This window comes from Anarrhichthys ocellatus, unplaced genomic scaffold, assembly GCF_004355925.1.
Source record: "Anarrhichthys ocellatus isolate YVR2014 unplaced genomic scaffold, GSC_Weel_1.0 scaffold1, whole genome shotgun sequence".
Classification (NCBI taxonomy): Eukaryota; Metazoa; Chordata; class Actinopteri; order Perciformes; family Anarhichadidae; genus Anarrhichthys; species Anarrhichthys ocellatus.
In genome coordinates, this window is record NW_022280031.1 from 10,803,904 (window position 1) to 10,816,118 (window position 12,215).

The 12,215-nt window shown below is 43.8% G+C and overlaps 1 protein-coding gene across 2 annotated transcripts in view; it reads left to right on the forward strand.

Moving 5' to 3' along the window:
* The window catches only part of LOC116396292 (plexin-A1-like), a 62,080-nt gene extending 49,877 nt beyond the window's left edge, over positions 1-12,203 (forward strand). For both annotated transcript variants that reach the window (XM_031870842.1, XM_031870924.1), the window contains exon 3: positions 5,561-12,203. In XM_031870842.1, the coding sequence (XP_031726702.1) occupies positions 5,561-5,809 (249 nt within the window). In that variant the 3' untranslated portion in view covers positions 5,810-12,203. The remainder of the gene's footprint in view (positions 1-5,560) is intronic.
* The last annotated feature ends 12 nt before the right edge of the window (positions 12,204-12,215 follow it).

A 12,215-nucleotide genomic window follows, 5' to 3' on the forward strand; every position in this document is an offset into this window, starting at 1 on the left:
TGTGTGTGTGTGTGTGTGTGTGTGTGTGTGTGTGTGTGTGTGTGTGTTGTCCAACAGTTGACTTGCAGCTGTTGAGTCCTGGTGTCAGTGCTGTCCATCGAAGAAATGTCAGAGTAAGCGAGCGTCGTGAGGCCTGTAGAGCCCCATTTCCCACTGGATGAAAAACCCACTGACATCCACGACCATCTGGCGTTTGTCTTTAGTGGGAAAGGTTACAATCGGCATTCATTCCGACAAATGACTCTTTAGTAGTCACAGGTGTTCATCAGCTCCAGCTCCTATCGGCAGCGATGGAAACACGGCACTCATTTAACCCCTTTTCCTGGCGTGATAATCTGAAGAGTGAATATGTAATAAATTAAATCAACCGGGATTTGGACAGTTATATAGAGACCGAACAAGTAACAGATATTGTAATGTTATCGCTTTTGTTCTCTCTGTGTGTTTTGTTAGCCAAAAAGCATCTCTTCCTAACAGAAAATAAACATTACAACAGACATAAAAGATAAGTAACCACCGTAACTGGCCTCCATGCTACTTTCTACTGTGTACAAACCCTGTTTTGTGGCACAACTGTGTCACTTTGACCCGGTTTGAGGTCAGTAGGCTGTGTGTGTGTGTGTGTGTGTGTGTGTGTGTGTGTGTGTGTGTGTGTGTGTGTGTGTGTGTGTGTGTGTGTGTGTGTGTGTGTGTGTGGCTGCCATGCATTATTTCATTCTCTTTTGCGTCTGGCTAAATACAAGTATATAAGAGAGGGACCTATATTCCTTGACAGTGATGTAGACTAACTTTGACCACACACACAAACTTTGCATTATGAATGTGCAACTATGGATACCATCAGATGCTTGGTTGCTCTCCTGCTTTATAAAGCAACACGAGGGCGTGCACACACACGCACACAAACTCTGCAGTGCTTCACCTGTTTATTCTTCATGCAGAAACTCCAGCAATGAGTTCAAGGCCCCCGCTGAGATTTCTGGGTAATTTATGAGCTGCCTCACCCAGAATCGCTCTCTCTGCTTGGAGCCAACCGAAAGCACACATTGCTGCACACATTGCTGCACACACGCATATCAGAAAAAAGGCACCTGCATCTGCCAACATACTCCAAGTACTCTGTGCGTGTGCGTGCGTGCGTGCGAGCGAGTGTATCTTTATCATCTGATATGAAAACAAGGTGGAATACTGCAGAGGAACCTCTCTTGCAGGTAGTTGCCAGATAGTCTTTGTTTCCTGCTGTCAACTTATCTTTCACTTCTTTCCTGTTCATATATGCGCGCATGCACACACACACACACACACACACACACGTAATTTTTTTTAGACTGTCAGAAATGGGGGATTCTAAAAATGTGTTTGTCTGTTGGCTTGATGATGAGACGGTCGTTGACTGGTAAGGAGAGAAGCATCATTGCTCTTTTTCTCTGACACACACACACATATGCATGCACAAACACACACAGCCACAGATACAGACAAATTGCAGGCTTGTCTTGAAACCATGCCGTCAGCATTAACACCAGCCACTTATGTCCTCTTTCACTCCTTTTTAGCTCTCCGTGATAAAACAAGCTATTTTTTTGAGTTTTTATTCTGCACAAACAGGTTTTTATGGAGAAACATAGCGCTTGTTAATGCGACGTGCTGCCTAATTAATTCTCGCTGCCAAATGCATGTTTTTTTGTGTTTGCCACACATGTTTTCCTTCCACCCCAATAGCCATGATTCACAGCAGCGTATTCAAACAACAACACCTCGCTCCTCTACATAAGCCCATATTGCATTCTCCCGCCTCCATGTGAATGGAGGTTAGTATATTGACAAATTCCACTTGTGGTCGGCGCTATGTGTGCCCAGACATATTTTCTTGACGTAATACGTTAAAGGAATAGCAATCATAGGGGGATGATTATTCAACCATTTCCTTCAGTGCGACCAGCACACATCTGCAATCAGTCAGTGTTATTGTGGGCTGAGATGTGTGCACACCCGTGTTTGGTGCCATATGAATGACTATATTTCATCGTTTTGCAATGTGAATTGGCTGAAGCAGCTCCACTCGGGGGAAACCACCACCGTTGCTGCTGTTAACCAGCAACATGCGTGACCTCTAGCTGTTATCTGGAGACCACTCTGGGTTTGTGTGTGTGTGTATATATGGATATATATATATATATATATATATATATATATATATTTTTGGTGTGTGTGTGTCTTTGTGTGCAATCCTCATATATTATCAGCAGTATCTGGGTTATATCTCTGACCTTGAATATCAGCTGACCATACCATACGTAAAGTATAATGCTTCACTCTAAGACTGTATGTTAACCCTTTCGAAACTCCCACTAAAGATCACGGTTTAGGAAGATTTACGTGCTCGTCTTGTGAATATGCAGCAGAGCCTAAACGATCTGTCGATTAATTAATCGGTTGAACGAAAGAATATTAATCGGCAACAGTTTTTTAAGCAAGATATGTTCTGTTCTTGGTCTTGTATGATGATAAACTGAAAAGGGTTTTGGAGTGTTGGTCAGACAAAACTATGGGCTTCTGGAACTTTTGCAATTTCCTTAAAAGTTTGAGCCGAAGCAGTTGATCGGTAGACCCACAAAAGTACAAAATACATTTTTTTGACAACTGCCCACATCTTTGTGAAATAATGGATAAGAAGTGATTAAAACAGTACTAGTGTCACACACACACATCCCTTTTTCTTTTTTTTTTGGTACGGGGTTTTTAGAAGAGAAGACCAAGCCCCAGTGAAGTGCAAATCCACAAATTCATTCAACACCACATGCACCCTGCTCAAATCAAAACAAGAAACCTCCTCTTCTGCATTTCTAAGACCCTGCTGCCAAAGTCAGTGGAAGGTTGTTGGCTTAACTCTTTCATCCCCGGCGGAGTTTTGCATCTTTGAAAACACAGAATGTTAAATACGGTCTCCAGCCAATAACCCTGCCGAGACCACAGAGGAAAATATTCTTTCCATTGTGAATAGCAGCTGCAATTCACGTGGGGATCTTTTAGGCCTTAAATTGCAGAACCAACATAAGAATGTTGCCTCCATTAAAATGGTTTCCAACCTCAAGGGCAACACCCTTTATTCCACGCTGATCTATGCTGTTTAAACCGTCCAGACCTGCTGGAAAGCTTTAGCACCTTTACCCTCCAGTACCCCAGGGAGACCTAGAGACTACTGTGTGTGTGGGTGTGCATTGTGTGTGTAGTGGTCTGTGTTAACCCTTATGGACTCTCGGGGCTACTGTATACAGTATTTTTCGACTGTGAGTCTCCTCCATAGAAGATGGATTAACCCTTTTAACTTGGTTTCCTTAGGCTGACTGCGTGTGTGTGTGTGTGTGTGTGTGTGTGTGTGTGTGTGTGTGTGTGGCTGAAGTCCAAATTGATGGATTTCTCTCCCATGACTATATGAGTTAAAAATTATGGCCCCTAGTTGTATGTCATATGAAGACGATGGGAATTGTTTTGTTACTTGTAGCCAAAAAACTGGAAGTGGTGTGTGTGTGTGTGTGTGTGCATGTGCGCGTGTGTGTGCGCGTGCGTGTGCGCGTGCGTGCGTGCGTGCGCGCAGGTTTACAAGTCCTCACGTGTGTTTCTGTCAGTCTCCTTTGTTCCGAGGAAAGAAATTGCCCCTTAGCCATTAGTTGTTACAAAAGAAGGTTGTTTCAGGTAATGGCTGTGTGTGTTCCTGTCTCTCACTTTGTCAAACGCGCGCACACACACACACACACACACACACACACACACACACACACACACACACACACACAACCACACACTTTACTTTTACCATGTGACTGATCACTGTGCAAAGGAAGAAAAGCAGAGCATTCCAGTTGATAAGCCCACCACCCTGCACTGCCCCGATCCTTTGGAGAACATAATGCAGGTCCAAAGAGGTGCGTGAGGGACGGACGAAGAAATAGTGACTGAGCAAGAGATGGAGACTTGCCAAGGAGGGATGGATGAAGAGGGAGATGCAAAGCGATTAGGCAAGAAGAGATGGATGGATGGAAGGAGGTAGAAAAAACAGGGGGGAGGGGATATTGATGTTTGTTCAGTAACTGTATCAGCTGGGAGCAGACGGAGAAAAAGAGTGAGAAAGTAGAAAAAGGCCGAATAACTGGTTATTGACATGTGCTGAGCTGCAGGCAATTTAGGCAGATCGGGAAGTAGAGTGTGTGAGGGAGGGGGGTGTTATCTTTTCTCCTGTGTGGATCAATCAGATGATGTAGTGATAAGACTCTGGATTACACCGCCATTTACACACTCCGTGTGTGTGTGAGAGACTCGCATGCGTCTGTTGGCTCTGGTTGATACACACTGACGCCCATTCAGTTCCACACTTTAGCAGTCAATCAGCAGCCTCCCGTCTGACACACACACACACACACACATGCCCGCAGTCTTGCCTGCACACATTTGGTTTCAGTCAAACCCAGTATTACCAAAGTAGTAACAAAAAGTGCTTTTTTTTGTATTCACACACAAACGTTTTAATCATCAAACCTTGGGCTGGTAGAAAACTTGGTACTTTCATTATCACTTTCATTATTACTTGGTACTTTCATTATCTATAATCGTGACGATTTCAATTAGTTGCTCATTTTGTTAAAAACCCAAAGATGATGAATTTACAATGATGATACAAAACAGAGAAAAACAACACATTCTCACATTTGAGAAGCTGGAAAAAGATAAATATTTGGCATGTGTGTGGCTTATCAAAATCAGCCAATTTCTACAAAAGCACAACATGTGTTAGTTTAACAAACCATTCATTGTCTGTGCCATTTAAACCCTACTTCATAGGCAACCGAGTATGCTGTGTGTGGTGACTGGTTAAGGCACTTTAAGGGTCAGTGGATCGCCCGGGGCGATGGGCCCCTCGTGACATGGGAATGCTCCAGATATTGTCACATGGTCACCAGCATAACCGCCATGTAACCGCCGTGACTGAATGCTTTACAATATGCAGAAGGTTTTGCACGGTGGCATTGTGCCGGAAAGAAATGAGTGTGTTTATGAATGGCTCATGTTAACATTTAGGATAATCAAGTAAAAGCGATGAAAATGAGGCACATATCGCCCGTCTTTATTCGTCTTTATTCCCACTGTGAGTGGACTTACAGACCGCTCTGCTGCTTTTAAGTTTTTTGAGGGGCGTCCTTGGAAATCACTGCGCTGAGGCGCTTGATGTCTTGGGCTTGATCTGGACCTTTGTCATGTTTCATTCCCTGTTCTCTCATAGTCCTCCTTCTCTCTAGGCTTTGAGCTGTTTAACCAAAATAAGGCTTCAAAATACAAAAAAAATGATAAAATAGACTGTGTGGCATCTTTTAGAACATCTTAATACACAATTGACACACACGACACATAGAAAGCCTCGTTCACTTTCGTGTTTTTTTTTTAGTTATTAGGGTACAAAATGAATACTATGAAATGACATCCTCTGCTTCAGAATTGAATTTTGAACAGTTGTGTTCTTCTGTGAGGGCTCTCGTCTGATTGTCTTTTGTCTTTTTTCCTCCAGCCGCTGCAGATAGACGATAACTTCTGTGGCCAGGACTTCAACCAGCCTCTGGGTGGAACCAGCACCATCGAGGGCACCCCCCTCTTCATCGACAAAGATGACGGCATGACCTCGGTGGCGGCGTACGACTACCGTGGCAACACCGTGGCTTTTGTTGGCACGCGTAATGGCAAACTGAAGAAGGTAGGAATGATTTTATTTCTCCCATATTTTTTTATATCCAGTCTTCCTTTTTTTCCATTTAAATGACGTGTTGGTTTGTTTTTTGTTTTGGTTGATTTTGAGCGTGTAGTAAAGTGTAACGCAAACTTGCTTTTTTGGTGCTTATCATTTCTAGGAAATTTAGCAAAAATGGATGCAAAGTTTTGTTTGGAATAGCGAGTAGATTTTCCACTAGTGATGGTTATTGTTCACTTAATGAACTGTGTGCTTGCAGCTTAATCGTTGTGCGTTTACACTGAGCACTTTGCATGGACTTTTTTTACACCAAGATTAAATGCAGTCAACTCCATTTTTCTCGCTAGTGGCCATTTCCAACAGGGCATTCAAGTGCCTCTTTAAAACATGTTCGTTTAACAAGCAATTTGAAGCAAGTCTGTGGCTACACCCCCTCATCGATTGTCATGTTAGTCACGTCACACATAAAATGTTACTGCTGTATCCTTACGCATCATACTGCCTCTAATTTTAAGAGCTCGCCTTCAATCAATCCAACAGCTCTGACTGCTGAATGGCTTTTCTGTTCTGGTCAGCTGTGTAGCGTGGATTAATCCAGGTGGGTATAGATGGAGGCTAGGACAGAGGGATAGAGCGCTGATGGATGGACCAATTCACTTTCCGTGTTCTGTTAGAGTTTGACTTTCAGTTAAACTTTCCCTTCGGAGAGCATCTTTAGCAGTTAATTTCTTTAGCAGTTAATTTCAAATTTAATTTTTTTTTTTATTACATTTTGAGACTAGCGGTTTGTGTCAACATCAGGTGCATATTTTGGCCACACTTCTGCAGCGGCTGCATCCTCTTGTGGAGGAATGAGAAAGCTCCTAAATGACACCATGTTAACTGTAAATGAAACATTAATGTTGGGTTGAGCCTTGGTAGACATGGTGATTGTATGTGAGATGTACACTCTTACAATGTACCATCATTACGATTCTATCTGTGCAACATGCTAATGTGCAGCCTGAATATTAGTTATTATGTGTCATGTCTTTGTGTGTGCGCGTGTGTGTGTGTGTGTGTGTGTGTGTGTGTGTGTGTGTATATGTATATCCAGTCTATGGACGACGGTTAGATGGTACCTCATTAGAATTTCTCGCCGCACTGCACAAGACCTGTCATCCATTCAATATTATGAATGTATAATCAGCCCGTGTGTTTGTGTGCTTTTAATGCCTGTTTGTGTATGCACGCAGTGTTTGTGTGTTTGTCACTCACAGTACGCATAATAATGTGTACGCCTGTGATGGCATGGATTTGTGTGCGAATATGTGTGTTTGTATTTATGAGGGAGCGAGAGACAACAAACAATACAGTGTTGACTAAGATTCAGCGCTGTGCATTTGTCAAAGTGACACCCATTCACTTAGCTTGGCAGTAGTCCCCTTATTTATTTAGCTGTCGTCACATGTCTCTTCTTCTGTGCTGCTGTGCACTCTGTGGAACACCTGAGAAAGCAATGCTACGGCAGGTTGCTGAGGTGTGTTGTTTTTTACGTGTGTTTGTTATGCATTTGTGTGTTTATTTATTTGTGTGTGTGTGTGTGTGTGTGTGTGTGTGTGTGTGTGTGTAACAACGGAGCCAAAGAGCCTGCAGTTCTTTTGGCTGCCTTCTGTTTCAGACAGAAAATCCCAAAACAACAAGAAATCTGGTCTTGGAAAATATTCAATTTGCATAGAAGGGAACAATATCTAAAACATTCTAGCAGACACACACGCACACACATTCACACAAACTTACAGCTCTGCCAGAAAAATAACGACAGTAAAGGGAGAAAGAGAAAAAAAAAAAAGCAAAGTAATGAAGAGATGATGAGAGATGGAAAAATGGAAACGGAGCAACTGAATTAGTAGCGTGTGATAACAGATAGTTCCTCACTGATCCGCCAGGCATTCGTCCTCTTCCACTCTGTGTCATTGCTTCTATAAGTGATTTTATATGTGTGCTGCGTGTTATCTTATCAGTAGAATAAGATGTTTGAGTCATCAGGACCCGTTTCTACCTGAGTGTGTTGTTAGCTCCTGGCAGTTTAATGGGAGTGCACGCAGACCATGATGCCGTGATGGAGCGCATTCCTCTTCCTACACTTTCCCCTGGAGAGCACTAGCATTGAATGCTGTTTATATAGCCACGACTGAGGGTGCTGAAGGGAGATAGGGGTAGAAACGGGGAGAATATTGGTAAGATGGATGACTGTGCTAAGAGGAGGCAGCTTTCTGGTCTGTTTTTCTGTCTTACTTTGAGAGGACGAGAGTGGAGAGGATTGTCAGTATTTGTCAATTCATCCACTCCACTCCTCCAGTGTTTGCCGGCACAAAAAAAACGATGGGAAAACTTTTATCATCATGGCTGTCTGCCAAATGGATCTTTTCTTCATCAGTGTACTCAAAGATGTTTCTTTTTTAAGCACTGTTATTTTACCTGAAGCGTCCCTTCATTTCTCATTTGGCTGGACTTGAAGTGCTTTGATATGCTTTGTCATCTCCACTTCTATTTTTAACCAACTCCAATGCTCAAGGTTGTCTGGAGCAACACGACGGTGGCACAAACAACATGTTTAATGCACTAATGAAGTCCCTCTGTGCTCTGTTGGCCATGCACACACACTCACACACACTCAGACACACGCATACAGGGGAAAGCTTTCACTAATGAGTGCTGGTTTGATGGTGCAACGATAGGAGATACAGGGAGAGGAAGGGAGATAGATATAAAGATGGAGCAGATAGAGAGGAGAGCAAGAGGAGGCGTAGCAGAGAAGGAAGTGATAAAGAGAGGCGATGTCCACTGAGGTGATTAACTAATTCCAGCGGTCATCTGGATACCACTGCGGTCAAGGACACAGCGGCGATACTGGCAACACGCTGCACTTAATATTTAGGATTAAAAGCCTTCATTCCCTTTGACGGTTTCATTATTTCTGTCTGCTTGGCTCGGCCGTGTGTTGCCGTTCATCTGTAAGCACGGCAGCTTTACATACTGTTTTTATATCTCACTCACACATCCTCCTTTTCAAGTTTCCTCGTCTAAAGAAACACCGTAACTAAGCCGCCTCTGTCTGTGTTGTAAAGCAGTCAGCAGATGGACATTCAACTGAAAATTGGGTGGTTCTCTCGGCCACTTCCTGCACTTTAAGGCGCTGTTGAGCATTGACAATGCGAGGGCATTCAGCATGACCATCACACGCTCGCGCACACATACATAATCTCAATAGGTGGGCTCACACCACCAGACAAAAGAGAGGATCCTAGTCGATAATCCAATACCTATTGTAAGTGCTTGTTTTTCAAAACTGCACACACATTTACACGCAAACACGCTTTAGGATTCCTCAGCTGCGCCCTCCTCCGGGGGGGGTCGATTTGAGCCATCTGCCGTGTGTATGCGGCCAGTGTGCCAGGTGGTAGGAGCCCCCAGTGCCCGCTGCGTGCCCATTGTGGCCGCGCCAGGCTCAGGTGGTGCTGCGGTGGGAAGTTGCCGCCATTCATCTGACGGGGGGGCATCGATGAAGCAACCTCGAGGCATCGAACAGCATGTCGGTTTCCAACATATGACTTAAATGTCTAGTGTAACAAAAGCAAAACCATACTGTAAAAGTGAAATAGATTAAAAAGAAGTTCCTCAATGCAGAATAAATGTCCTTCAAACAGGCATTCGTTAAGCCGAGGGCAGCAGAGTGTAAATGTCTCGCAACCAAAAGATAACATGACTGACCTCTGCACCAGTCAAAGTGTTTCTGTAAACTAATTAGCATTGGTTCTGCTGAGGTCTCCTTGAGCAAGAACATGAACCCCTATCAGCTCTGTTATCTGTAAAGACGAGAGGATGACGGCATCCACCAGGCAGCTACAATCTAAACAATAATAGTCACCTAATGCTAATCTAACAAATCTAATTAAATACATACATCACTTTGTTTTTACATTCACTACACTGGTCACGTGGCATTGTAGGGGTTAATAAAGAGTGACAGTGACGTACGTGAGTATTGCTGTGTGGAGTCAGGGATGTATTCCACTGGGACCGCCGGTGTCATCATCAAGAGACCATGTCACGGCCTAATTGACTGATGATTGTTATTCTACTGGTGCATAATGCTGCCCTGTCAAACTCCCCCTCGTGTGTGTTTCTGTGTGGTTTGCATTTAAATGTCTCTGTCCACCTCCCAGCCTTTAGGGGCCGGACCTCCACCCAAAAAGGCACAAATGAACACACTGTGGAAACACACCAATAATATTTGACCAGTAGATGAAGTCAGGAAGGAGAGAAGGTGTGTGTGTGTGTGTGTGTGTGTGTGTGTGTGTGTGTGTGTGTGTGTTATATGGCCGAGTGACTTTAAAGGGGGGTTGTGTCATCACTTGGCTCAGCCAGCCGCGCCACGAGTTGTATGGGGGGCAGCGGCACAGAGGCTGGCTTTGTGCAGACGTTTGGTAGCTCTTCGGTCATTAGTTCACACAACTGCCTGTAGTCACAAACAAATGCAGAACGGATGAGAAAGAGACGGAGAACGATGAAAGGGATCCGATACGGTAGAGGGAATAGAAAGTTAAGACCCGGCGCTCAAGACAAAACGGATAAATTACACTTTGCATTTAACACCGAGTCTTTTCCACTTAATTTAGCTCGGTCGCAGAGACCCATCAGTCATCCAATCTTATGAGGATGTTCCCAAATTAACAGCAAAATGTATCATTTTCTGCAGCGGTTTACCCTCTCTCCCGACTTTCAAATGGTGATTTTCCGATTACATACAGCCCTGTTAAGCTGTGACAAGCCAAGCATATAGAGTATATCTTTCTCGCCACTAGCATGCAACTTAGCGTGAAATCAACTTAATCAAATGAATTAGTAGCCGGCCAGCTAGCTCCACGTGCAGAGGACGATGTTGTATGGTGTTTGGCCTCTGCTGTCCTACCCAGAGCGACTACAGGGTGAATGCAAGTCCGCGTGTTTTTACATCTGTACAAGAAAACACCGCGCATTCGTCAGGTTTTGAGAATGAGTGTGTCTCTCCACATATGTGTGTGTCCTGCTGACGCGTGTGGATATCAATTATCTCTCGTCATTACCAGCCCCAGTCTTTCTCCCATCTGTTGGCATGTCCTCTTGTGTGGCTACACTCAACCCGACAAAGCAAAGCGCACATCATCTCCCTGTGGACGCTCACACTCGGAGCCTTGGAGGGTGTCATTGCAGAATTTCACACGGGGAATATAACATGCATGTGTGACTTCAGGCCTCGGATGCTGCCACCTCTGCTTTTTATCAGTGTGAGAGAAACAGCAGTATAGATTGTTGGATATTTTAAGTTTTAAAAAAATATCTAAAAGGCATCCATAAATCTAATTCTCACTCAAATAGCCAGTGTAAAACTACAATTATGAATTAATAAAAGGAATCATCCATTGCTTCTTCGCGTCGCCTCTCCGCTTCTGTTCTCTCTCTCATTTTCTCTGTTTCATCTGCTGCTCACATATTCTCTTTCCACTCTGTCTGTCTGTTTCCTTCTGTGATCAAAGATCCCTCTCCCTGATAATAGTTGAGCGTGTGTGTGTGTGTGTGGAGATGAGATGTCGTGGTCGCTATTTTTCTTTAATCATTTTCTCTCATTAAAGAAAGGGCAGACACAGGAAATGTACATACATGTTAAAGGTTTGCATGTAAAAGTACGTGCACAACCTTGCACACACACACACACATACTTTCACATCTTAGAAACAGGGCTTTAGCACTTAGGTTGTAAAGGTAGACAGTAATGAGGGGTCTTCTTAAAATATTTAATGCCATCCCAACTCCCACACAGTCTCATTAAACCAGTGTCTCTAACTCCACCTTTATCCTACAATCCACCCATGATCCACGTTTATACCTTACTGCCAAGCACAGGCGTCAATAAGGGACACGATGAAGTACCGCAAGTTGTACTTCAATTCAAATCTTAGTGGATGTCTCCACTTAAACTCAGCGCCAACTATTACCCAGTAATTTCACCAGTGTAAAGCAATGCATTCAAAACTAATCACTTCTAAATCTCTGGGTAAGTTACAGTGGGCTCCTATGTAGCAGTTCAGCCCGACGATAATCTCAGTGCTAATGCACTTTAGCCCGGTCCAACAGCGTGTGACTGCACTGCACGGCACTCATTCACTACCTCGGCGTTCCCATTCTAATTCACCACGACCAGGGGTTAATGAGGCAAAGTGAGGAGTAGAGGAGAAGGGGGTGGGGGGAGAAAGCCGGGAGAAAAAGAGACGGGAGGAAAAGAGAGCGCGAGGGAGATGAATAATAAATGTACCATGCTAGAATCCATTTTTAAGGGAAGATTAGAAGAGTCTGGATGCAAGCTGGGATGCTCACATGATCCAAGTGAGGACCTGTTTCTAGGTCATCTCTATTAGACATATCTGGATAGTGCATCAAAGAACCCCTGCTTTCTCAT